The sequence below is a fragment of the Eulemur rufifrons genome, chromosome 20 (genome assembly GCF_041146395.1).
Source record: "Eulemur rufifrons isolate Redbay chromosome 20, OSU_ERuf_1, whole genome shotgun sequence".
NCBI classification, from domain to species: domain Eukaryota; kingdom Metazoa; phylum Chordata; class Mammalia; order Primates; family Lemuridae; genus Eulemur; species Eulemur rufifrons.
In genome coordinates this window covers 46,653,900-46,680,863 of record NC_091002.1, presented here as the reverse complement: position 1 = coordinate 46,680,863, position 26,964 = coordinate 46,653,900, and the positions used below count along the sequence as shown (strand labels likewise).

At 44.0% G+C, this 26,964-nt stretch overlaps 2 protein-coding genes across 3 annotated transcripts in view; both read right to left on the bottom strand.

The window, feature by feature from the left end:
- RTF2 (replication termination factor 2) overlaps positions 1 to 554 on the bottom strand; it is a 43,955-nt gene extending 43,401 nt beyond the window's left edge. For both annotated transcript variants that reach the window (XM_069495576.1, XM_069495577.1), the window contains exon 1: positions 440 to 554. In XM_069495576.1, the coding sequence (XP_069351677.1) occupies positions 440 to 508 (69 nt within the window). In that variant the 5' untranslated portion in view covers positions 509 to 554. The remainder of the gene's footprint in view (positions 1 to 439) is intronic.
- CASS4 (Cas scaffold protein family member 4) overlaps positions 528 to 26,964 on the bottom strand; it is a 43,646-nt gene continuing 17,209 nt past the window's right edge. Inside the window, exons 4-9 of the mRNA XM_069495784.1 lie at positions 24,317 to 24,748; positions 18,193 to 18,294; positions 16,438 to 16,518; positions 14,313 to 15,587; positions 10,325 to 10,725; positions 528 to 756 (exon numbers count right to left, since the gene is read on the bottom strand). Of these exons, the coding sequence (XP_069351885.1) occupies positions 528 to 756; positions 10,325 to 10,725; positions 14,313 to 15,587; positions 16,438 to 16,518; positions 18,193 to 18,294; positions 24,317 to 24,748 (2,520 nt within the window). The remainder of the gene's footprint in view (positions 757 to 10,324; positions 10,726 to 14,312; positions 15,588 to 16,437; positions 16,519 to 18,192; positions 18,295 to 24,316; positions 24,749 to 26,964) is intronic.

Sequence of the window (26,964 nt, the reverse complement as noted above, 5' to 3'; positions counted from 1 at the left end):
AAGTACCCTGCAGAGATAAATCAAAGCAATTAACTTGTAACTGATTGTTTAAACTTTCCTGCTGCCTGTAGTTAAAATTTATTGGGCTTAACGCCTAAAAGAATGTTCCTTAATTGATGCTATCTGCTTCTGTAAATCTGCTTGCTTAAAGATTGTAATTGAAACGGGTGGTCCGAGGCTGGTCCCGGACCCCACAGCTATGGAGAAGATGATGTAACCACCGTGCCTAAAGTCACCTAGCCCTAACTTAGGATAGTATAAAACCTCCCTGCTTTTTCGGCTCAGCACCATTCTCTGTACCTGTACCCTAACAGGGCATGGGGTGGTCGCTGGCCAGCTAATAAAAACTCATAATTTGGCTCAATTCGGTCTCTGGGTGGTCATTTCTCGCACTCCGCACTATAACATGGTCCCCACCGGGCCCGCCCACCTCACTCACCTTCTCGATCTTCTTCGGTCCCTTCACCAGTTCATGCCTCTTAGGGATTGTTCCCCCGTCGCAACCCATCTCAAGTTAGGAGTCAGAATTAGCAGCAAAGCCTCGAATCTGCCACTTCCGGGGAACCTGGCGGGATCTGAGCCACTTCCGGCGCGTAGTGGTGACGTAGCGCCGGTCGCACCGCAGCGGGATAGGGCGAGACCGTTGCTAAGTCCCGGTTACCATAGAGAGCGTCACTTGGAGCTGAGCGCAGCCCTGTCGCGCGTCTCTTCGTCTTTCCGGTGAGTTTGTGTATTTCTGCCGAGCTGTCGGAGTCGCTGTGGGCGGGCAGCGAGGGCGTGGGCGGCCCGGTCCCCCCTCAGCCTGTGTGACCGTGGGTCACATCCCTGGACTGTGAGCGCTTGAGGAAAGGGGGCCGCCTTCTTACTGCAATTAAGGGTGCATAGGAAAGGAATCTATCATTTTAGTTAGCATTTATGTATTTAAAAGGAGAACTCAACTTTATTGAGCGCTAGCGATGACCTCAGCACTCACAACAAATCCTGTGAAGTGATGTCATAGCGGATTCTGGGGAGTAAGATTCTCTACTCAAGGCCTGGAACTTTCTGGTATTGCCATATGGTATACGTAAGAAATTTAGTCTAGTTTGGACGTGTATGTATTTCACTCGCAACTTCTTGAAGCCAGGCTAAAAAATATTTTTTTTTATTAAGAAACAGGTATAATTAACAGATAATACAATTGTTCTTATAAAAGGTACACTGATGTTTCCATGTCCTTTCCAAGAGACAGACTGTATTATATCTACAAGGAGGACACAAATCGCTTGCTAAAATCCGTGATTTTCTACTCTTAGGCTCTTGGCCATCTCTCTGTTTGTTCCTTTGATTATTATAAATATTATGGGAAAGTCTGTCCACTGTCAAGAAGAGACTTTATGACTGGATGTTACTACATTAAGTGAAACAAAAAAGCTAAGTGGTTCACACCTATAATCTAAGCACTTTGGTAGGCTGAGATGGGAGGATTGCTTGAGGACAGGAGTTCCAGACCAGCCTGGGCAATGTAGCAAGACTCTTTCTGTATAAAAAAAAAAAAAATTAAAAAAAAATTAGTGAGAACTTGTCTCTACGAAAAATTTTTTTTTTAAAAAAATTAGCCAGGCATGGTGGTACATGCCTGTAGTCCTAGCTGCTGGGGAGGCTGAGCCAGGAGGATTGCTTGAGGCTGGGAGTTGGAGGTTGCAGTGAGCTGTGATTGCACCACTGCACTCCAGCCTGGGTGACACAGCGAGACCCAGACTCAAAAAAAAAAAAAGGCTGAAAACATTCCCAACTTGGTAACAGTTGCCCAGAAAATATGTCAATGTGAAAACTTCAAGGGCTATATATAATCGTGGGGTACGTGTTACTGCAATTAAGGGGGATTAAAGGAAAATAATCACTTTAATCAGCTGGTCTCTGGTTTGTGATTTTTTTATGCCAATCACAAGAACTTTAAGCTTTTTGAGGGTAGGTTCTTTGCTTTATTCCACTTGGTAACCTCAGTGCCTAGGAGAGTCTTTTGTACAGTCAATATATGTTTTCTCAATAAGCCTAGTTTGGGCAGATACTAAAACTGATAAGTACTATAAAAATTCCATTACCAGTGAGGAAACAAAAGTGTGAAAGATCAAATGATTCGTTCAAGGTCACGTAGCTAGTGACAGCCCTGGGGATGGGTGCCAAGAGTAGTTCTTTCTCACTGCAAAGGACAGAAAGTCAGATACAGAACAGCAAAAACCCAAGGATCTTTAGACAGACTCTCAAACCAGTGCTCTTTTCTGGCAAGTAAATCTGCCCCTCATAGAATTTATTTGAGGTAGAAGAAAAAATAGCTATTCTTTTATTAAACTATGATCATGCACTGGGAGATTTGTAGGCATTCTCTCATTCTGTGCTCACAACAATCTTAGGAGGTAGGGGGTATAATGCCTCCTATTTTACAAATGAAAAAACCCAAGAATCAGATGTACAAGGTATTTTGGTTGAGTGTCACACAACTGGTGAGTCAAAAGAGTAGAAAATGAAGGTCTTTCTCAGCCAAGGCCCGTCTGACTTAACCTCCTTTCCCCCACAAGCTGTTGCGGAGACCCAGTGGGACCAGCTGTGCTGACATCCAAGCTCAGACAGCTGGAGTTTTTTCTCTTCCTCCTTGGTTTCCTCTTTTAGAACATTGGTCTGCAGGCTACTCTGCACCTCAGACTACACACAGCTGAAACTTTTGTGAGGTTTATTATCACCAGTAGCAACTAACATGTGTTGAGAGCTGGCTGCCACATCAGGTGTGTTCAGCACCTTACTGGACTTGAGCCATTCACTCTCTCAGCTATGCTGGGAGGCAGATGGCATTGTTGTCTGCTTCTTCTTCCACTCTCTTCATTGAATGAACTGATGAAGGGTATTCCCTTGCAAGGATCCTTGGGGACAACTTTGGCCCAGTCAAGCTGTAGATTTGAGGGGAAGCAGAGAAATGAAATCATGAAAAAGAAAATCATCACCCTTTAGTAAAGCCAGTATTTCTGAACGTTTTGGGAGTCACTGGACCTGTTTGAGAATTTGATGAAAATTTTGAACTTATTCCCCAGAAAAATATCAATTAGCACATACGAAATTTCACATACAGTTTATACATGTTTGTATTTCATTCACAGCCCCCTGAAGCCCAGGCTAAAAATCAGTACTTTAAGTTTTTTAAATTTCAAAATATTAGGGGGTTACAGATGTTTTTGTTATATGGATAATTTTTATATGCTTAAGTCAGGGCTGTTAGTGTGCCCATCACTCGAATAGTGTTCATTGTACCTGTTAGGTAGGTTTTTACCTCTCCCCTTCTCCTCTTTCCCCCTTCTTGATTTCCAATGACTTTTACTTCTCTTTATGCTCCTGTGTGTCCATCAATTAGTTTCAGATTATTAGAGAGTACATGTGGTGTTTGTTTTTCCATTCTTGAGATACTTCACTTAGGATAAGGGTCTCCAGTTCCACCCAAATTGCTGCAAAAGACATTAATTTATTTTTATGGCTGAGTAGTACTCCATGGTGTATATATAACACATTTTCTTAATCTGCTTATGAATTGATGGGCACTTAGGTTGATTCTGCATCTTTGTGATTGTGAATTGTGCTACAATAAACATTTGAGTGTAGGTGTCTTTTGATAAAATGACTTCTTTTCCTTTGAGTAGATACCCAGTAGTGGGATTGCTAGATGGAATGGTAGGTCTACTTTTAGTTCTTTGAGGAATGTCCATACTGTTTTCCATAGAGATTGTACTACTTTGCAGTCTCACCAACAGCATATAAGTGTTCCTTTCTCTGTGCATCTACGCTAGCATACATTGTTTTTTGACTTTTTAATAATAGCTGTTCTGACAGGGGTAGGGGATATCTCATTGTGTTTTTAATTTGCAATTCTCTGATGGTTATTGATGTTGAGTATTTTTTCATATGTTTTTTGGCCATTTGTTTCTCTTCTTTGGAAAGATGTCTGTTCATGTCTTTTGGCCACTTTTTAATGGGGTTGTTTTTTCTTGCTGATTTGTTTGAGATTCTGGTTATTAGCCCTTTATCAGATGTATAATTTGTGACTATATTCTCCTATTCTGTAGGTGTCTATTTGCTCTGTTGATTATTTCTTTTGCTGTGCAAAAGCCCTTTAAATTTAATCAAGTCCCATTTATTTATTTTTGTTGGTGCTGTAATTGCCTTTGGGGTCTTAGTCATAAATTCTTTGCCTAGGCTGACGTCTAGAAGAGTTTTTCCTATATTTTCTTCTAGAATTTTTATGGTTTCATGCCTCATAAGTCTTTTTTTCTATCTTGAATTAATTTTTGTAAGTGGTGAGAGATAGAGCATCCTGTTTTATTCTTCTGCATGTGGCTATCCAATTCTCCCAGCACCATTTATCGAATAGGGCTTCTTATCCCAAGTGTATGTTGTTGTCTGCTATGTCGAAGATTGGTTGGTTGTAGGTAGATGGTTTTATATCTAGATTCTCTATTCTGTTCCATTGGTCTATGTCTCTATTTTTGTACCAATACCGTGATGTTTTGGTTAGTATGGTTTGAAGTCTGATAATGTGATGCCTCCGGATTTGTTCTTTTTGCTTAAGATGGCTTTGGCTATTTGGTCTCTTTTTTGAGAGCCAGTACTTTAAATGCTGTTACAATAGTTCCCATATATTTCAGACTTCTGAACTGTGCAGGGTTTGATTTCCTGATATGTCTGTTCATATGCTCCTGCATAGCTGCCATTTAAAATTTTGTCTGGAAAAAGCTGACATGCAGCATAACCAACTGATTTTAAGAGCTAGCATAAAAGCATTTTTGAAACTATGTGCCATAGTTTGAATGTGTCCCCTAAAGTGTGGGAAACAGTCCCTAGTACAGCAGTGTCGAGAGGTGGGGCCTAATAAGAGGGAATTAGTGTCATTATCACGGGAATGGGAGTGGGTTAGTAATATCAAGAGTGGGCTTGTTTTAAAAGTGAGTTTGGCTCCCTCTTGCTCTCTTGCCCTTCCACCTTCTGCCATGGGATGACGAAGCAAGAAGGTCCTCGTCAGATGCAGGCTCCTCAACTTTGGACTTCCCAGCCTCCAGAACTGTTAAGAAATAAATCTGTTCTTTATAAAATACCCAGTCTCAGGTATTCTGTTAGAACAATAAAAACTAGACTAAGATACTATATATGAAGATTTTTAGAAGAATTTTATAACCGTTATTTAAGTTCACATATAGGAAGGAGACCCAAAGAAGATTAAACTAAAGTGGAAAATTGAGGCGATTACTGAGATAATTCAATACAAAAAATTACTTTTAATTTGCAGTTTTAGGGATATATTTGAAATATTCTGGAAATATACAAGACCTTGCATGAATTGGCCCCTGGCCACACCTTCTAGCTCATGTTGGCCACTATTCTTTCCCTTGCTTGGCTCCAGCCACACTGGCCACCCTCCTCCTCTACATCTGGCACATAACTTGCTGGTCCCTCTCCAGGGATACATACACTTCCCCTGGACATTTGCCCAGCTGGATCCCTCAAGGCATTCAGCACCCCATTCCTGGGCCCCTCCTTAGAGCTGTCTCCCTGACCTCTCCATCTAAAAGAGCACCCCTACCTGGCTTTGTTTTCTTCATTGCCCCTACCACCCCAATATCATGCTTTAAATTTAAAGTTTGGCTGGGCACAGTGGCTCACAACTGTAATCCCAGCACTTTGGGAGGCCTGGGAGGATCGCTTGAGGCTGAGTTCCAGACCAGCCTGGGCAACATAGTGAGACCTCATCTCTACAGATAGTAGAAAAAAAAAATTAGCCAGATGTGGTGGTGTGTGCCCATAGTCCCAGCTACCAAAGGCACTCCAGCCTTGGTGACAGAGAGACCCTGTCCCCCCCCCAAAAAAAAAATTAATTTTGATACCTTGTTCACCATGGATTTTTTTTGCATCAATTTTGATTCCTTAAAACATATTGCATCAAAATATTATTTATCTTGATACTAAGTGTTTTGGGCACCCCCTTATGCTTTGCATTATAGGAAAGTGCCATGCCCATCTCTTCCTCATCTGGGCCCTGGTTCCCTGTCTCCCACAGCTGAAACTTGAAAGCACCGTGTTGCAAAGCCTTTGTTTTGTTCCCTGCAGCATCTCTAGTGATCAGCAGAGGCCTGGCAAGAGGAGATGCTCCATTAATAGTTGTTAAATGAATGAGTGAAAGGAAAGGGGCATCCTCATTGTGATGCACGCACAAACGGGCAACTCGTGGAGACCCAGGGTGCACCCTCAGGGAAAACACAAAAATTTTTAAAAAGATGTTTTATTAAAAAAAATTGTTATCAGACCAGAACCATGACTCCCCAGCACTTGTCAAGCTGGAAGATCTCTTAAGTGGGCTGCTCACCGCTTGCATCCTCCTGATGAAATTTAACTTAATTGAGGTCAAGTTGCTGCTACCACACTACCCACCATTTCCTCTTCCTTCCATGGGAGGAAATGGTACAGAATTCTGGGTATTAAGCAAAAATACATAGCAAAGTGTTGCCAAAAACTAAAAAAATTGTGTTTAATTCTATTTAAAATTTTTTTTTCAGAAGTAGTCATCTTATTGAATTAATCAGTGGAAACTTACCCTGGAACTGCTTTCTTTCAAAAAAAAAAGGAAGGAAACACATTTAGCTAAGAGCAGCATTTTTCATTATTTTACACTCAGTGGTTTTGGTTTTGTACTTTCTTGACAGAGGTCCTCAGTTTGAACTCATCTCTTAAAAAATTTTAAAAATGGGACCTGTTCATTATCTATTAGAGTGCTTTGGAAGACTCACTTAGGAGGGATTGAGTTAAAGCATTAGAACAGTGCTTGAGTAAAAATATTTAATAAATAGGCACTGCTGTTATTATTACTATTATGTAAAAATCATGTTGTCCACAGCAATAACAATTTATTGTTTGTTTCCCTACAAAAACCCCTTCTTCTTCCCACAACATTCCCGACTTTTGCTAGGGGGTCCCATCAGCATCAGGAGATAGTTCTTCATGGGTCTCTTGCCTTGCTGCACATCCTCTGAGCAGAGGCACCGATGACATTTTGTTCTGGACTATCTTTTCAAGGATGTTTGTAGCCAGCAGCTTAGGAAGGTGGAGATAATATCTCCCCCCAGAGCACAAGGGCAGGTTTATTTGCTGCGCAATATAATAAAGATGGTGTCTCCCTTGGAGGCAAAGGTCAGCCAGGTTTGCTCAGGGCCTGCTGTCAAAGATTGGGGATCCCTATACTGAGGTTTCCTTGTCTTTGGCACAAAGCCATATCTTGGCACAGCATCCACCTGAGCCCGCCTCTGCTTTGAGTCCTGGGACTTGGGAGATGCAGGGAAATGATGTGAAGATGAAACAATCTGCTTGCGATGCTGTGGGAGGAGCCCTTTCCCTCCATGCAGAGAAGAATTAACACAGCAGGTCTGACTGTGTTACAAAGTCCTGCTTGCAAGGTTGGCCTTTGATTGGCGTATGGGAACTTGGATTTTGGGAGGGTTCCAACTGTCCCCAGAATTGATAAGAATGGCTCATTGTGCTTAAACCATTTGCACAAACAATGTGATTTGTTCTGAACACCTGCGTTCCTTCTGGGAGTCTGGAAATTTGGTAGGTATCAGACAGAGGCTGCCTACATGATCAGCCCTCCTTAAAAACCTGGGGTGCTGAGGCTTCATGACCTTCTCTGGTTGACAACATTTCACACATGTTGTCACACATGTTGCTGGGGGAATTAATTGTGTCCTGCATGACTCTACTGGGAGAGGACTCTTGGAAGCTTGTGCTTGGTTTCTGTAGATTTCACCCCAGGTGCCTCTTCCGTTTGCTGATTTTGCTTTGTAGCTTCTCACTGTAATAAGTCATAGCTGTGAGTATGACTGTATTCTGAGTCCTTCTAGTGACTCATTGGGCCTGGGGGTGGTTTTGGGACCACTAACATAGCCTCTGATCCCAGAATCTCGTGCCTTCTGTCAGCATCCATAAAACTGTGGCAGGCTAACTTGCTATTTTGAAGTAGGATAAAATGTCAGCCACTTCACAGTGCTTGACCGAGCCATCCCTTTACCTCTCTCAGAACACATGGGGGTGGGGGTGGGGGTGGGGAGAGAAGGAGAAAGAGAGAGAGACAATTCTGGGTCTATGTCAACTTGGGTATTCCATGCCTTGCTCATCATGGAGCTCTCAGGGGCAGCCACCCAATCTAGGCTAATCCAAGCAGAGTGAAGTCCCTTTTTTGCCCTCTGGCCATGAATCAGGAAGGACATCACTTGGGAAAGACACCTTGCCATTGTGGGAGTTAACCCAGAGAAAGTGGGACTGAGAAACTGGTCCTGGATGACACTGGTGGAGCCCCTGAAACCAACCGGTCTTGCAGCCAGTCTGCCCCGAATTATTTTAAGATACTTGAGTCAATAAATTTGTTTTATTTCTTAGGAAAGATTAGATACGGTTTTTTATCGCTTGTAACAGGAGTCTTAACTGAAGCAGATCACATCTGTTCAAAGAATGTGTCTCTCCAGGGTGTCTCTGTCCAATTGCGGAGAATCAAACCTCACAAAGATGGGATCCTTCATTTTAGGACCCTGAGACTAACTCAATAAAAATAACTAGCCTTCTAGCAGACAACATTTTAAAAGTGCCTACCAAGTAAAGAGTAGCAGACATGAGTTGAACTTGATAACACTTCAGGTGACTTACAGCCTGGGGATGCTGTTTCTAGGCTATGAAGGTGTTTATGTGGCTGAGATGTGTCTAGGAGACCCCGATCTGCAGGAGGGATTATGTAACTATGGCAACTTGAGCTAAAGACTCAGCTGCAAGGAGAGGAAGAGGAGGTGGTTTGACTTGAGGGGAGCTCCCCACCACTTCCATATCTGTGCCCAGTGGTGGGTATCCAGCCCACACCTTCCTGTCTGCACCACCACAGGTGATAGTTTTGTTTTCTGGTGCTAGTCTGGCACATACAAACTTGGCCTCTACTGTATCTCTCTGCAGACTTCAGAAAGAAGCATTTGAATGACAAAAGCAAACATTGGAGGCTTTACTCTGGTACCAGAACTCGGGGGACATGAATCAAAGACTTTTCCAAAGAAAGGACTACCGCAATGTTTAAAATCATGATTATATTTAAATAATATTATAAATTGTAACAGATTTGAGACTGTTGAAGTATAAAGTTTTTCAAATTGAGCAGTAGAATTTACCAACACAAAATCTGTAATGTACAAAATAAATTAATAGAGAACCCAACAGAACATGTCACGTAAGTATGAATATAACATGCATCTTTAACTAAGTTACGGTAATATAGCAAAAATATATATATTTGTGGTACAATACAGAGATACATAATTTGTACCAATCTCACAAAATTAACTCAATCCAAAATGAAAAAATTTTACTACATTTTCCAACAGATGGAACAAATATTAATCATTTGAAAATAAGCTCTTTCCCCTTCACCTCCTTCATTTTCTAGTACCTGATATATATATACATATATATATATATTTTTTTTTTTTTTTGAGACACAGTCTCACTCTGTTGCCCGAGCTAGAGTGCCATGGCGTCAGCCTAGCTCACACAACCTCAAACTCCTGGGCTCAAGCAATCCTTCTGCCTCAGCCTCCTGAGTAGCTGGGACCACAGGCATGTGACACCATGCCCGGCTAATTTTTTCTATATGTAGTTTTAGTTGTCCCATATAATTTCTATTTTTAGTAGAGATGGGGTCTCGCTCTTGCTCAGGCTGGTCTCGAACTCCTGACCTCGAGCGATCCTCCTGCTTCAGCCTCTCAGAGTGCTAGGATTACAGGTGTGAGCCACCACCAGCCCCTAGTACCTGATATATTGTACATGTATTTCTTCATCACTTTACTGCCTGACTCCCCTACTAGATTATAAGTTCCAAGAGGGCACGACTGCTATATCTCTAGCACCTAGAACTTGACATAGAGTAGGTACCCAATAAATAAGTGTTGAATGAATTTAAAACATGCACTATATATATTAATATTAATATAAAAATTATTTGTATGACATCACTTCAAACACTGACACTGCATACTCTTCATGATATGCTAAACTTCACAAGGTCTTTATTTAATATCTGATTCTCTTTCCTGACCCACTGTGGGGTAAGTCAATGTCCTGGGGTTACTTAGCCACTCGATAATACCAGCTTTAGGCGCCGTGTCTGTTTTAGGCCATCGTATGCCCTGGCTGCCTTTTCGGACAGGACAGAGTTGTGCAGGTTGTGAATGTGAAGCTAAGAGATTAGCAGAGGAAGTAGGAGGTAGATAGTCCTCATTCCAACGTCCCTCTGAATTGCCGTGTGTGTTGCTCCAGCTTCTCAGCCTCGGCCTGGAGGTGCCCCAGGGCTACAGGGCTTGGGTACTTAAGCACTGCGTTCTTGGTGGCCAGCGCGAGGTCCTTGAGCAGGCTGCACAGGTGACTGCTGCTGCAGAGGATCTCGTTGCGCACGTCCCTCTCCTGGGTCTCCTTGCACAGCGTGTCCACCAGCTTCTGCCCCACTGTAATGACCAGCTTGCTCTGAGTGATGAAAGTCTCTGGGGGCTGGCTGTTGCTGAGGCTGCTGTTAAATACCCTGATGGCTTTGAAGAGTGCCCCAAAATAGAGCCGGCAGTGTTCAGAAAGGTGGATTTTCTTCTCAGGAGTCTGCTGACTCAAAGGTTGGGGTATTAGAGAGATAGGATTCTAAAGAAGGGGAAGAAGAAAACAGGTAAGAGAGAGATTTGATCAGCAGGTTGTGGTTGTTTACCCTTTCCTGTTTTTGCTCAATTTGCAAGACTTTTTTGTTTTTTTGAGACAGGGTCTCCCCCTGTCACCCTGGGTAGAGTGCGGTGGTGTCATCACAGCTCATTGCAACCTCAAACTCTTGGGCTCAAGCAATCTTCTTGCCTCAGCCTCCCGAGTAGCTGGGACTACAGGCGGGAGCCACGATGCCCAGCTAATTTTTCTATTTTTAGTAGAGACGGGGGTCTCACTCTTGCTTAGGCTGGTCTTGAACTCCTGAGCTCAAGTGATCCTCCTGCCTCGGCCTCCCAGAGTGCTAGGATTACAGGCATGAGCTATCATGCCCAGCCAGGAAAATGGAACCAACATCTCCCCAAAGCCTATATGCAATGGAAAGATTCTTAGCACCTAACTTAGTGGCAACAACTCCAGGAAACAATTGAAAGCTCCTGTATTTTATAAGTGAAGAAACTGAAGCTCAGAGAAAAGAAAAGGCTGCCTAGGGCCATTCACTTAGCAAATTAAAGATCTGGAGCTCTAAGACAATTCAGCTAAGTCTGAAACTCTCTTTCTTTCCATTAAATATCACACTCTCTCATTTATCTATGATCCCAAAATTCACAGCCTGGAAGCACTCAGACAGATATGACTTAAAACAGTGATTTCTTTTCAAAAGGGGGCTGTGTCCCCAGGGGCTGGTAGGGCCGGAGAGGGGATTAGACAAGGAGGAGGAAGGTATACTTTGGAAAAGTATATTTGTTATTAGAATTTCATATTTGGAAGATGAAAACAATGATTATCTGTATAATACAAAGTGAAGGAAAGATTAAGATGTCAGTTAAGATGAACTCTACCAGCCTGAGCAAGAGCGAGACCCCACCTCTACTAAAAATAGAAAGAAATTATATGGACAGCTAAAAATATATATAGAAAAAATTAGCCGGGCATGGTGGCGCATGCCTGTAGTCCCAGCTACTCGGGAGGCTGAGACAGGAGGATCACTTGAGCTCAGGAGTTTGAGGTTGCTGTGAGCTAGGCTGATGCCACGGCACTCACTCTAGCCTGGGCAACAGAGTGAGACTCTGTCTCAAAAAAAAAAAAAAAAAAGATGAACTCTAGAAGGGAGTATGAGAAGAATGAAGTAGAGGTCAGAAATAATAAGCAATGAGCTAGACATTGGATTAGCAACATCTCTGCTTCAAAATATTAACTGTAGGTAAATAAAAAATGTACTATGATTCTTAGCCTGGGGTGCTAGAAACATGTGGAGATAGTTTTGGTTATCACACCGACTGGGTAGGCAGTTAGTGGGAAGGGGTCTGGGGGAGCTGAACAGTCCAGCCCACACAATAGAGAACTGTCCACCCAGTGGTCAGTGGTGCCCCTGACCCCCCGCTGAGAACCATGGTCAGTCTAAGGCTGGGGTATTCCAGTGTAGTCTTTGGACCAGCCTCATCAGAATCACCTGGGAACTTAGAAATGTAAAGTAATGGGTTCCACCCCAGACCTATCAGAAACTCTGGGAGTGGGGGCCCAGCCACCTGACTTTTAACAAGCCTTAAGGTGACTGTGATACACTCAAATTTGAGAAGCACTCGTCTGAGGCACACTTCTTGTTGAACAAAATAACACGATTTTCAGCAATATGGCAGGCCCAAAGTTTAGTGTTTGGGAAACTGAGCATCAGGATGCTTGGGTTCTTGTCCTAGTTTGCCTCTGAGAAGGCACATGACCTCACCCTAGTCATTAGACACCTCTGACTTTCCCTCTCTCACCCTCCACTGCCCCATAACCTAGGTTGTTGAATTGGTTCATTGTTTCCCAAGCTTCAGTTATGCTAAGACAGCCTTCTCACAAGCCTTCCAAGTTGTACCCTTCCTGCCTCCCTCTTACCCTCTACTGGCTTCATACTTTGTCTTTAAATGGACTTGTTTTTACTGAAATTAATTTAAAGAAAACTTTAAAAATTGGTAAATGGAAAACTACTGTCATTTGTCACAAATAGAAGGTAACCAATAAAAATAAGCACAATGATAACATCTTTGATTTGTTAAAAAAAAAAAAGAACATCAAGTGTAAGAGGTGATAAAGATACACAAGCCCCAAACCAAAATATTTTTTTCGTTGTTGTAACCAGAAGCATTAAAAGAGAATGTCAAAGGGAATGTGAGTCAGTACTATTTAATTCCATGTTGGTACCACCCACGATAACTTGCAGAGCACCCAGAGTCATTTCACTAATGCTTAGTGGTTCACATTCCATTCCCTGGAGTTCACTGCACTCATTGATCTCCAGGGTTCTTTCTATTGCTAAAAAGGAAAAAAAACACAAAAACCAAATCTCCCCCCATGTGTGCCATGGCTACAATACTGAATTATCCGTAGCATGATGAAACGTATTTAGGGATAATGCGTGTTAATCAGACGTACTAGAGAGTGAGCATGATAGCTTACCATCGCTCCTAAGTCTTTGTTTTCATCTAACCTTTGTTCCAAGATGGGTTTTCTTTTCTCTTCTAGGTTAGGCAACCTCTGAAAAATAAAATCCCTTCAAATTATCAACTTGAATGGTTTTTGTACTACTATATAACTGTTTAAATTCACTTTAAAACTTGAGAATTCCTTGTTATACTTTTTATTGATGGTTCTGCCTACTGATGTCTTTTTTGAATGAAAGGAGACTTTGGCAGCCCAAGGGCTGAATTTTGCCTACTAATGTGGCCTAATATAATGACTCACACAGTTTTTTATAGTTTTATGTATGTAAATACACACACGCACATATATATAAATTTTAAATATCCAAATTTCTCGGATGTGTTAAAGCTCTTACACCACCAGACATTTCAGCAGAACATGAAGATCAAGGCTGGGGCAGAAAGCATCAAATTATTTCCTTGACACAGCTACAAATTACCTGCTGGGCCTCCTGAGCTTGTAATCCCTGAGCTAAAGCTCTTCTTTCTATGAAGTCTCAACTCATCCAGCAAAATATTTCTAAGAGTAACCGAAATCTGGAGGCTGATTAGACCATGAACATTGGAAGAATGTTTACATAATACTTCCTCTTCTGTTACTAAGAAACACACTGACAATGACTAAATTTATAACTTTTAAAAATGCAAGGAAACTTGGTGAGATTTATAAAATCTGCTCAAAGTTAGGCTGAAATGGCATACTGAAATAAAAATAAAATGAAGTAAAATAAAAAATAAGAAATATTCTCAAAGAACAGATTTTTTTAAAGTTTTAAAATCCTTTCTAATTCTATTAATAGTATCAGTGGCAAAGCTGAACCCCAAAAATTTCCAGAAGAAATCCAATCCAAATATGCTGACTTATCTGCCTTAATAATAAAATATTTATCTTACTTGCTAGTAAGATTTCATCTAGAATTTTACTTTTATGAATTCTATTTTCTAGAAAATGGAACCAGTGTCTCCCCAAAGCTTATACACTGTTGAAAGATTCTCATCATCTAACTTAGTGATGACTACTTAGTAATGATTGAAACTACCTTGTTATGCCACTTGGAACTCTGAACTCACCTGTCCACAGATATTTGTCCTGTTTTTCTTTAATTGTTCAGGGGAGTGTTCATTTTCCCTCTGCTTAGTAAAAGGAGTACTCCTTTGGTATGATTCAATTTCTCTTTGGGGAGGCTGGACGCATTTTTCACACTTAGATTCTTTTTCATAGTTCTGTTTAAAAAGGAGTCTCCCATTGGCAATAACAATGGAGGCAAATCTCTTAATGTCTTCTGGAATCATTCGTGCTACCAAGACAAACCTCTCAAGGTCATCTGGGCTGTTTTGGACTTTGTCAGTCACGAGGACTTGCAGGGACCAATTGCAGTTATCCAGGCTTTCCTTTGTTTCGAGCAGAATCCGGTAGGAGTTGGAGATTGTCTGTAGCTGATCCTGGATTCTGGCCTGAAGGTTGCTGTCAGTGAGGTTACAGGAAGCCCCACGGACTCCTCGGGCAAAATCCAGAAATTCTCTTACAGACTCTTCTATGTGATCAGCAGCCCTGCGGATTGCATCAATGTTGGCCTCCAGATGGTCCCTGAACCTCCACTTCCTGCTTACAAAGAGCAGCAGGCCTGCTGTAGAGCTGACCACCTTGTGTTGCAGAGCCCTCACTGTCCCCTTGGCCAAGTCCAGGTCCAAGGAGAGCTCCTTTGCTGACTCCTCTGAGGAAGAGCTGGAGGAGGAGTCAGTGGATGTGGAAGAACATGAAGAAACAATGCTAGCTCTATTGTCAGAACTGGAGACAGATAATCTGTCCTCTTCAGGAGACAGGGAAGCTGTCTGTCTGGAGAAACATGGGGAGTTACAGCCCATGGAATTCTCTGAAACCTCATTGGCTTTCCCCAGCTCTTTCCCAGCCAGAGGGACACTCAGCATTGCTTTAGGGATGTCGTAAATGTTGGGCTTGGTGTTCTGCTGTTCCACTCGGGGGATCAGAAAGCTGGAAGGAACCTTGTAGCTGACACCTTCATCCAAAGGGACTGTGTCCCTGTGTGCTGGAAAGCCATAAGAAGGAATTTCTGGAAGACTGAGTTTTTTCTGCATGGGCACATTCAGCTGTGGAGTGAGGGACCTGTCTCTGTTACTTGGAGGATTGTGGAAAGGTGAGCCAGAACCGGGAGCAGGATGAAGCCCCGAATCTTCTGCAGAACTGGCTGGAGATGTGTTTCTGACGTTGGCCCTTCCCAGAGACACTGGAGTGTCATAAATCCATTCTGATTTCTGAGGATTTGGTAATGTGTTGTAGCCTCCTCCTTTTAAGGCACTCATTGGTGTAAGGAGAACACTCTGTTCCTGTGGAAGAACCAAACAAAGTTGTGCAGGTTAGTAGCGATAAAAAGAGGGTTTAAACGACTCATTTAAATCTGATTGTCACTCCCCTGCCCAAGTTCCTTCAGTGACTCCCCATTTCTCTTATCACTCAAGGCCCTTCATGACTGGCTCCACCTCCTCCTTTTGAACCTCCTTTCTCTCCACTTCCACCACGTGTGCCCTGCCTCATCTGCCAGCACCTCCCTGGGGGGCCAGCCACCTGGCTGTTCACCTTGTGCTGTCCCAGACCACTTACTCATACTGCTGTACTTCATTTTGCCCAAACTGGCAACTCTGCTCTAAACGCCCTTCCTACTCTTTCCTTTTCATCCAACTAACTCCTCTGTATCCCCCATGACACTGCTGAAGCACTCCCTCTTTTGCAGGGCATCCCCTAATAATCTCAGGCATAAAGGTATCTATGGGACACATACGTATGGTAGGATCCAGTGATAAATGTGGGTTACACAGACTTCAAATTAAGTCATTGCCCCATCCATAGGTAAAAGTGTACTTTAACACGACACGTCCCTCAGGCCCACCGTGAGAAGAAGCAGTGGTCTAATGTTTGCTGAGCTCTTGCTCTGTGCCAGGCCCTGTACCAGACCCTTTGCAGGGAACATCTCACTTAATATTCCCAACAACACAGAGAAGTTAACCACGGAGCTGGTTCTATTCCTGGACACCAGTGCAATTAGGGCTTTTGCCTCAAATGTAATAAGGTCTGTTATGAGGAATTTACATTCTGATTTTTTTTTACCAAGCTAATAACTCTTCCCAGAGAATTTTTAGGTGTTCACAGCATTGCTGCTCAGCACCTCTTCACACTTACGCTTGCTTGGCTGGCCGAGGGGTGGACTGCTGCCTTTTGGGGGCTGGCTGGAATATCGTATAACTGCTGCTTCTCTGGCTCCTGGGGAGAGACCACAGAGGACAACTTGGATTTTCCTTTCCTGATGGCTACATACTACAAACTCTCCCCACTCCACTGATTTTTTTTTTTTCCAAAGGAAAACAAATCACTGCAGACTTTGGGGCTTTCGGGCATGGTGCTCTAATGGTGGAAGTCTCTGTGCTGCAGTGGGTATACATTCAACAATGGATTTTGTGCTTTAAAAGGCGATTTCTTGACAGATGGTGGGGGGAAAAACCATAGAGTGAACTGTAGTTGTCTGAGTTAAAACCAGTAGTTTGTCTCTTTCTGTGAGTTAGTCTTAAAATTCAGTTAAGCCAGAAAACTAAATGAGATTGGGACCTAATGTGTCTTCTTTCTTTCTTGTTTATTTTTCTCAACAGAAATTTTCCTGTGTTTATCACCCATGTATTTATTGAGTGCCTACTCAAATATTTATTGAGTGCCTACTCACTACCAGACACTAAGCCCAGTGACACTGTATACATACAGTAACAAAGGCAATAATAAAAAGAGAGTTTGAGCTACTCCTTTGACAAGTGTGCATCATACTCAGCCCCTTCTAAGTGCCAGGCACTGTGCTTCCCCCTGCTCAAGCTCCTTCAGTGGCTGAGAGATATACCTATTATGTAATATATAAAATATATACAGTAATTAGAAACTACATATATTAGGATGTGAAAAATAGGTTCCGAGTTCCAAGGCACGGCAAGAGAGCACCTAAAAGAGGTTTTGCAAAGAAAGAGAGAAACAGCTAGAAATTGGAGGGGGTTTCTTTAGAGAGACTTGGACTGTGAGTCTCCTGAGAATTTCCCTCAGTCGGGGAATGGTGGGGGCCTTTCACTGTCCTCAGGTGAAGTGTCAGGTGCTCCAGTGGGACCATTCAATGATTGTGTCCTCTGACCGTGGGGTCACAGTGCACAGGGGCTGACTCTGGCTTGGGAAAAGTGAAAGGTGAGAGGCCGTTGACAGGATGGACTGGCATTTTATTTAGACTTTGGGTTCTCAGGCCTGGCTGTGCATTAGAATCACCTGGAAACTTTTAGAAATCCTGATGCCTGGGCCCTACCCAGACCTGCTACATCAGAGACTCTGGGGTGGGGCCTGGCAGCAAGCTTGGCCAAAGCCTCCAGGTGATTCTGACATGCAGCAGAGGTTGAGAGCCACTAACACGATCAGGGAGAACGCTGCCACAGAGCAGTTTTGATAGGCTAAGGCAGGAGGAAGCTATTTTTTGATCACATGAAGCCAGTCTTACAAATTTGATGGACCAGTGACATACAAGTAAGTTAAGAAAAAACAACTAAAATTTCATCCTCCAGAGATTAAGGTTAAGATAACCACAGTTAAAACTGTGGTGCATATCCTTCAAGATAATATTTTTTTAAATGTGTGTGTGTATACACACATGCATATATGAAATATCTATTACAAATGAAAAGTAAAAATGTTTTAAATATTCAGAATTCAAATAGCAATAACATTCTCCTGAGCAGGTCTGGGCTCCACAGGCACAGAGGAGGTTACAAAGGTGGCCTCTGCATGGTGATGTCTGTTTTGGAGTTTGAGCAGACCAAGCCCGAGATCTTTCTCAGTAAAGCTGAAATGCAATGTCTGGGTGACGTGGACGGCCCCCGACTCTGGGTGGGGCAGGGGCCACTGAAGGAGCCTCACCTGCAGGGCTGAGAGGACCCGGCTCTGGGCAGGCACGTCGTATACCTGGGAAGGCAGAGTCGGCAGCGAGGCCCGAGCAGGTCTGGGGAGCGTGAAGAGGGCCTTGGAGAGAAAAGAGGAGAGACAGAGGGAAAAAGGTCACACTGGTTATCACAGTCATGTTTGAAGTTATCTCTCAAACAGCAAAGACAGCTTGGCGACACTGTTGGGGTGGTCGTCCGGCACCGTGACAGGCAGGCCCTTCACTCTGGAGACTGTGCATAGCAGGATGCTGGTGACGAGGTCCTCTGGTGGAGAGCAACCTTCCCCACGGGGTGGCCCACAGTGGCCTGCAGCAGCCCCACCTGGGAAGTGGATTAAAATGCAGATTCTTGGGCCTCACGTGTGTTGTAGTGAATCTCTGAGTGCTGAGGGGGCCCAGGAACCTGAAGGTGATTGTGATGTTCTCTAGGGACCAGGGGGCTGTGACCCTCAAGCTGGGCTACTCATGTATATTCAGGTAATGATGCTGAGGCTGTGGCCATGAATAAGACAAGCAGAGGGGGCTTTAAGACTGCGGAGTGGAAGGCCTAGTGAGGTCTGCAGGGAGCCAGGGCTGAGAGCTGACACAGGAGCGGGAGGTGACAGAGGCATCTGGTGCAGCTTCCACTGGCGCGAGGTGGAGGTGGGAGAGAACTTGGTGATTTGGAGTGATTGAAGGTGACAAATGATGTAGAGGGGTGAGGAAGGGCAGGAGGGAGTGGGAAAGGTTAACAGGGAGCAGGTCAGTTACGACGTTTGGATGTTATCCTGCAAAGAGCAGACTTGTATTTTATTCAGAGCATGTGGCCAGTTATTGCTCGTGCCATTCTGGAAAACAATCTCTCTCAGCCATGGAGTCCGTGCCTGTAAATGGGAACTTTGGGTTCAAGTTAATCCTTTAGAGCTCATTGGTGTTGACTTTATGCCGAGCGTCACGCTGGATGCCACGGGGTGGCAGCTTCCCAACCTGCCAGGCATTCAAATCACCTGGTGAGCCTGGGCCCCCACCTCCGACCTCTTGAACTAGAGTGTCTCTGGGAGGGGCCTGGGACGGGCAGCCTCGTATAGCATAGTGGATGCTGTTGCCACTGACTTCAAGTCTGAGGAGGAAATAAGGTGTGGGCACACCCAGGACACAGGCTGGGCAGCAAGACGGGGCCTGAGGAGAGGAAAGGGAGGTCCAGAGCATCCAGGGGAGGGAGAACGTACTTCCCACTAGGGTCGCTGAGCAGGGGGCTTTCCCAGTGGGATCATGGGGGTGGCCAGAATTTAAATATGTGGACACAGGGCTGTCCAGCTGGAAGGGCAGCCTCTGAGGACCAGGTCAGGGTCCCTTCATTCATCACGGTGTCCCTAGGACCCAGCACTGGGACTGGCATGTGTTAAGTGCTAGAATTTGTTTTTTTGGTTGCTTGTTTTTGGTGAATGACCATGTATATCTTGGACAGTAGAAACCAGCTCTAAGTATAAAAATCCGCCAGGCCATTCATCTGGCTGGAAACAGGCTCAGATAAAGCAGCTGCAAAGTGAACAGTGCAAACGTTTCTCCCAAGGACATGTGATGGCTGGCAAGTATCCAAACAGCCCCCTTCTTTGAGTGACAACTGCTTTCTCGCTCCCTGAGAAACCTGGTTCTCTAAAATCCTGGGCTCTCAGAAGCACGGCTGTCTGAAGTGCTATCAGTAAGAACGAAACATCCTGCTCTTGCCTGGGGATCTGAGTCACTGACACAGAGGAGCAGCCTTCGTCTCCAGCACCCTGTGCAGAGCTGTAGATAAGGGTACCCAGGCCCCACATTCTACCTCTGCCTCAACTCTGTGGTCCCCAAGGAAACAGCAGCGTGTGCCCACCTTGCTGTCCTGGCTTATACTGACCCCTTCACACACTGAGTGTTTTACATAGAGCCTACTGAGACATGGCTTTGTCTACATTTCACCTAAACCCCACCTTCCCCCATCTTGCAGTTACACCACCTTTTCCTCTGCGAGCTGCCCCGTGGTCCCTCCGCTCTGGGATCTTCCTCTTTACAGCCAATAAACCTGCCTTTGTCCCCGTTGGTCTTGGGCCCATTGGTCTAGGACAAACCTATCAGTGGTTCCCCAATGCATTTTGAACTAAGTCCATGCACCGTCCAAGCCCAAGGACCTTATGTGAGTGTCCCTGACCACTGGCCATCACCCCGACTTCCCTCCCTCCATTCCCCACTTATCTGAACACATCAGGCTCTCTCTCACCGCAGACCCTTTCCAAAGCTGCTCTATCACCCATTTCTCCCTGTGATTTCAGTCCCATTTTACCATACGTCTGACTTTGTGGGTCTCATGTGCCCACAAGAACACCTACAGAGAGCAAAGGGACTTTCCTGTGTGACATCTCAGGTGGAAGGAAGCCAGTTCAAAAATGCCCACTGCTTCTTGTAAAACATAGGTTTGAGATGGCCATCAGTTGAAGAACACATTTGGGAAACATGGTTTTGAAATGTTTAGGGAGACAGAAGGAAACTTCAGTTCAGGAACTAGTGGGTCCAAGAGCAATTTTACTAGGAAATCTGGCCCTTTTCACTTGAAATAAAAAAGAGTCCCTTCTGAATTTAAACTGAAGTCAAATATGTTCTTTATGTGGTGGTGTTTTTTTTTTTTTTTTAAGTCAGGCCAGCATATTATATTAAGGACGTTGTAGCAAAAAGTACAACAAAGATCAAGATTGTGGCTACCTTGGGAGAAGTGACAGAGAGAAGGCACAGGGCTTTTGGGGTGTTCTTTTTGTTTTGTTTCTTGATCTGGATCCTAGTAACTGAGCTAGACCCTTAGGATCTGTGGGTGAAACGTCAATAAAAAGTTCACTGAAAGAGTAGTTTCAGCCACAGAGTCAGCTAAAGAAGATTAAGGGGACACAGAGGTGCTGAGGATAAGGGCTCTGTTTGGGGGGCCTTGGAGTCGAGGGCTGGACAGATATGCACAGACACAACAAGGACACTCTAGATTCCTCAGCTGCGTGACATGGACGGGCAGTTTCACTTCCCTGGGAATCAGTTTTCTCATCTGTTAAATGAAGAGTTCTAATCTAAAGGTCCACAGAAGTCTCTTCCAGCCTTAGAGATGACTGATTCTGACATGCAGACGACTCTCCTGGGACAACCTGATAAAAGCGACGTTTCCATCTTCTTGAGTTTTAATTTGGGGCCACCCTTAGTCTAGAGATAGTCAACACAAGTATAAAAGGAAGTCTGTGAAAAGACTCACCCAGGCTGTGCTCCAGGCCTGTGAACTTGCCCTTGGGAAACAGCTCAAAGCTGGTGGCTTGGACTTGCTTAGTTCTACCAACAGCCGCTTCTGCTCAGAATGTATTTTCTTTTTTTTTTTTTTTTTTTTTTTTTTTTTGAGACAGAGTCTCACTCTGTTGCCCAGGCTAGAGTGAGTGCCGTGGCATCAGCCTAGCTCACAGCAACCTCAAACTCCTGGGCTCAAGCGATCCTCCTGTCTCAGCCTCCCGAGTAGCTGGGACTATAGGCATGAGCCACCATGCCCGGCTAATTTTTTCTATATATATTTTTAGCTGTCCATATAATTTCTTTCTATTTTTAGTAGAGATGGGGTCTCGCTCTTGCTCAGGCTGGTCTCAAACTCCTGAGCTCAAACGATCCGCCCACCTCGGCCTCCCAGAGTGCTAGGATTACAGGCGTGAGCCACCACGCCCGGCCCAGAATGTATTTTCTGGACTATCTTCAAAACCCTACTCGGTGGCAACGGGGCCTTGAATTCCCCTTCGGTGGCTGTGGTTTCTGTTGGTTGCCGTAGCCTGCACAGGTGAGGACTCAACTGGTCGACATGCTTCACGTCAAGGACAAATCTCCCAGCTAATGCCGTGTTTTTATGAGTTTAGTTTCAGTAGTAAACTCATCTTTCCTTTCATACCAATGCCAACTAGAAGGTGACAGTGGGGTCCATATTTCTGAAGTCTTACGTTGTGTTTTGGTCAACTTCATTCACTCAATAAGTATTGAGCATCTTATAGGAGCCTGGCACTGTGTTGGGTGGGTGCTGAGGACACCTGGCCAACAGAGGACACTGTATCTGTTTTCTTTTTAGGGAGAGGGGGAAAATAGGTACTGATTTTGTTTTTTCTTTAATGGCTTTGGAAAGAAATTCAAATTAACTTCAGCTAATGTCACTTCTTCTTAGAAAAAACACCACCAAGGCCCTGCTCTGAGCCAGCTGCTCAGACAAAAGCTGAGCAGCCAGGCCTAGATCTGGGCCACTTGTTCCAGAAAAGAGAGTTAGGGTCCACCAAGGCCCAACCAGCTTCATCCTCACGTTTGCAGCCAGCCCCTATGCATGGCAGCTGTTCTGTGTAACAACTGTCTTATTCTATGCTTTGCAGCACAGGGAGTTAGAAAGTCTAAAGTATTCAAAGTCTTTTAAGGAATCAACCTGTCCTGTTTGAAGGCAGTGTTGGAAGCTGGTGTGCAGGAGGTCTGAGTGGTGAGTGGCACATTCCTGGGGTCCCCACAGCACATACTTCAGGAGAGCAGCCTTTCCCTGGACACAGACCCTGTCAAGACCCTGCCAGAGCTGTGGCCAAATGGGATGTGTCATTTGGGCTAGAAGCAAAGCATCTGATGGCAGGAAATACCCAGAGTGGCTGAGGATTGTGCAATCTGCTCTGCATCCATAACACCTCATGAAGGCCAGGGCTTTGCGGAAAATAGTGTGCTATTTTTCTCCTTCCGTCTTTTACTTCTTTTCGTTATTTAAAAAATGTTTTCGTTCTGCATTTACTGAGTGCTTCTTTTCTTCTGTTTTTAAAAAATTGATATTTAAAAAAATTACAGATATCGCATATGTTCAATATGGCATACAAATCAATTTTCTAATCTATTTGTTCATCAAATTTGTATCAAGCACCTACCCTGTGTCGGTCCGGTCTTAAGTCCTGGGGACATGGGAGCAAATAAAATCAAGGTCCCTGTGTATTGCCTTTTTTCACTTTCTCTTTAACCAGTTCCACTTCCTCGGGGAAAACCACACTAGGCGTGTGTTCTTCTAGGTCTCTTTCCATGTGTGAGCATGCAAACATACGCACACATTCATGCACAGGATCCTTTTTGAGTTTTTGTTTCAATGGCTCTTTCTTCCCCCTTATAACTACCTCATAGAGATATCTCATCTTTTTTAACAACTGCATAGTCATACGCTGTGGTATGCCAAAATTTGTGTCATCAATCCTCTCATTAACAAATAGTTAGGCATCTGCCAGGTGCGGTGGTTCACACCTGTAATCCCAGAAACTCAGGAGGCTAAGGCAGGAGGATCACTTGAGCCTAGGAGTTCAAGACCAGCCTGGGCAACACAGTGAGACCCCATATCTAAAAAATAAGAAAAGTTAGCTAGATTTGGTGGCACCTGTCTATAGACCCAGCTACTCTGGGGGCTGAGGCAAGAGGATCACTTGAGCTCAGGAGTTTGAGGCTGCAGCAAGCTATGAATGTGCCACTGCACTCCAGCCTAGGTGACAGGGTGAGACCCCATCTCTAAAACACAAACAACAAAGCACCCCAAACATTTAGGCATCTTCAGTTTTTCTTTCTAACAAATGATGCTGTAACAGCCGTAGCCTCCTCATCCAGACACATATTTGCCTGCTCATGTATTTCTGTAGCAATTCTAGAAGTAAAATTTCTGTGTTGAGGAGAATATACATTTTAAATGTGATGAGTAACTTCTTGCCTTTGAACCCCTGGAAATTCAACCCTGCCATTTGCCACTGGCAGTCCTGGTGTTCCTTCATGTTGTGAAAAGACCACCATGAATGACTGCAGCGCCTTCCCATGCAGCCAGATTAAGCGTTCTGTTTCCCACAGGGTGTGGCCAGTCTTGGGGAGCTGGGGAATCACAGGGGCCAGGAGTGTGAATGACGACAGGGTGGGGGCCGCTGGGCTCTCCATCCCAGCCCAGTGGACAAGCTCCCCAGTCATGATTGCCAGGGATCTGGGCTCCCATTTTGCACATTTGATCTGAGGGTTATCTGTGACTCAAGGGTAGTTAAGAGCCCTAGGTGTGTCCACACCCCTTGACCCATCTCTTTCATTTGGAAATATGCATACCTGTTTCGGAAAGCTTAGAGTCTTCTCGCAGATGATTCTGGCACTGGTGGGTGGGTTGGGGAATTCGTAGACTTGGGCGATGGGGGACAGGGGTTCCTCCACCCAGCTCTTCATCTTCTCGTAGACGGGGCCTACTGGGGGTGGGTGGAGCAGAGTGGGCACCTGGTAGATCTCTGAGCTGGCGAGAGCTTCTCCCAGGCCTCTCAGGAATGTGGCGCAGGGCTTGTCTGCAGCAGCCTCTGTGAGGATTTGGAGGCGGTTGGCAGGGGCCAGGCCTTGCCTCCCGTGGAGCAAACACTTCCACCAGCCCTCACTTTCCGGTACATTTTGCTCCAGAATGGTCAGGATGTCCCCTCTGCAGAAAGCCAGCTCATCGGAGCAGTCGGGGCAATTGTCATAAAGTGCCCTGGCCAGGAGTGTCTGGGGGCAGGGCTGGGGGGAGAAGAGAATCCACTGTTAGCACCATGGCCAGTGACCACTATGCCAACACCACTCACTCAGAAACCTTAGCGCAAATTCATTACTGCCCTTATTTTGTTTCTTCCACCCCAGAGGCTCTTGCCCTTGCTCTTGCCTGATTTATTCTTTCCCATTCTTGGGATCTCAGGAGAAATGTCACATCCTTAGGGAAGACTTATCTGTACCTTGAGACCAGGTTCAATTGCCCTAATATGCTCTATGGTCCTGTTTCAATTTATAGAAACTGTGACCTTTGTAGTTATATGGTTGAGTGCAGCATAGCACATAGTTGGTTTGAAACTCCTGGCTGTGTACCCTAGAGCAAATTAACTACCCTTTCTGATCCTTAGTTTTCTCATCTGTAAAATGGGAATAATAGTAATACCTACTTCATGGGGTTATGGTAAGAATTAAATGGGTTGATATATATATAGAGAGAGATATCTCATTTAACAGTTCCTGGCATTTAGTAAGTACTCAGGACAGGTTGGCTGTTACTGTTATCATTATTATATTATGTTGCTATTTGTCTGGTTGTTGCTATTTTTCTTCTGAATTGGACTGGAGGTTCCGTCTTGCTTCTTTGCTACTCCATCCTCAGCATCTGGCCCAGGCCCAGGTACCCAGGGGAAGCTCAGTACATGCTTGTTAATGAGGGAATGACAAAAGACTCAGGGGGTTCACGGCTTGTCTGCGGTCACACAGCCAGGATCTACGTCAATTAACAGTCTCGCTAATTCTCCGACCCATGCTTTTCCAGCAAGCCACATGGTCCCCCTAAAAAATCACGTTATTACAATGGCAGCAACAGTTAAGCCCCCCTTATTTGGACTTTCCACTGTAATACATGAAGGCAATTTGTTTCTGCAGGTTTCACCTTTCCTCCTTTATTCTATCAACACATATTCATTCCAGAAAAGTTAGGAAATATAGAGAAGCAAAAAGAAAAAAATGAAAACTTCCCATAATTCAGAGATAACTATCCATACCATTTTGATATTTATCCTTCCAGTTGTTTTTTCTTTCTTTAAATTTATTACACTTTTTATACTCATTAGCCCTCACACATACACTTCATAAATAAAGGAAAAATGACCAACCGCATATTACATTTGTTACGAATTGTTGTGCTTCTTGCATAAAAATTTTTTTCTGCTACAAAAATGCAATTGCATGGCCAGCGCTGATAACTACCCTCTTAACCAGACAAGCAGGTCTGCATAGATTTAGGGAAACACTGCTACATGTATATCTTTTGTTTTTCCATTTTTTTATTTTTATTAAAAATTTTTTTTAGAGATGAGGCCTCGCTATATTGCCCAAGCTGGTCTTGACCTCCTGGCCGCAAGCGATCCTCCCACCTTGGTCTCCCAAAGTGCTGGGGTTACAGGTGTGAGCCACCATACTTGGCCACTGCTGCCACACGTATATCTAAGAAGCATATACGTATAATCAGATTGTTCATGTGGGCAAAGAAACATTGGAAGTCCCTCATAAAATCTACTGCAGCTGGGATCCTAGGAGATCATGAACAAGTTTTGTAAATAAAACCCTTTTTAACTACAAAAGCAATAAAAGTTCATTAAAGAAAGAGTATAAAGTAATAAGCAAATAGAAGAAAATAAAAATGCCTACAGTATAGTCCTTTGGTTTTTGTGTCTTTCCGGATCATTTTGGTATATAGACATAACCAAAATCTTAGCTATATTTTAAAACTTAATGGAATTATATGATGTACACTGTTTTATAATCTGCTTTTTTTTTTTTTGCTTAAAAATAGATTATGAACATCTTTCCATGTCAATAAACAGTTATCTTCAGTATACTTTAAAATAACACCATGGTTTTCCATTGCATGGATGAACCACATTTGTCCTTGGTTTCGGACATTCCTGTTTTTAGCTATTACAAACAATGCTAAAATGACCATATTTATAGCTAAATATTTGCAACTCCCCTTATTTATTTCCATTTCTTGGTGGGAAGTTGGTTGGGTGAAAACCATGAGGGCTATCCCACACATGCTATTGCTTTACCCTCCAGCGAGATTTCAATCAATGTACACTTCTACCCCCTGTGAATGAGACTGCCCAGTTCCTTGCACCCTAGTCTACTCTGCTATAGCTCTTTGCCGGATGGCACATTGGCTTTAACATTTTTGTCAAGGGAACTTGAAATGTTTCTTAACA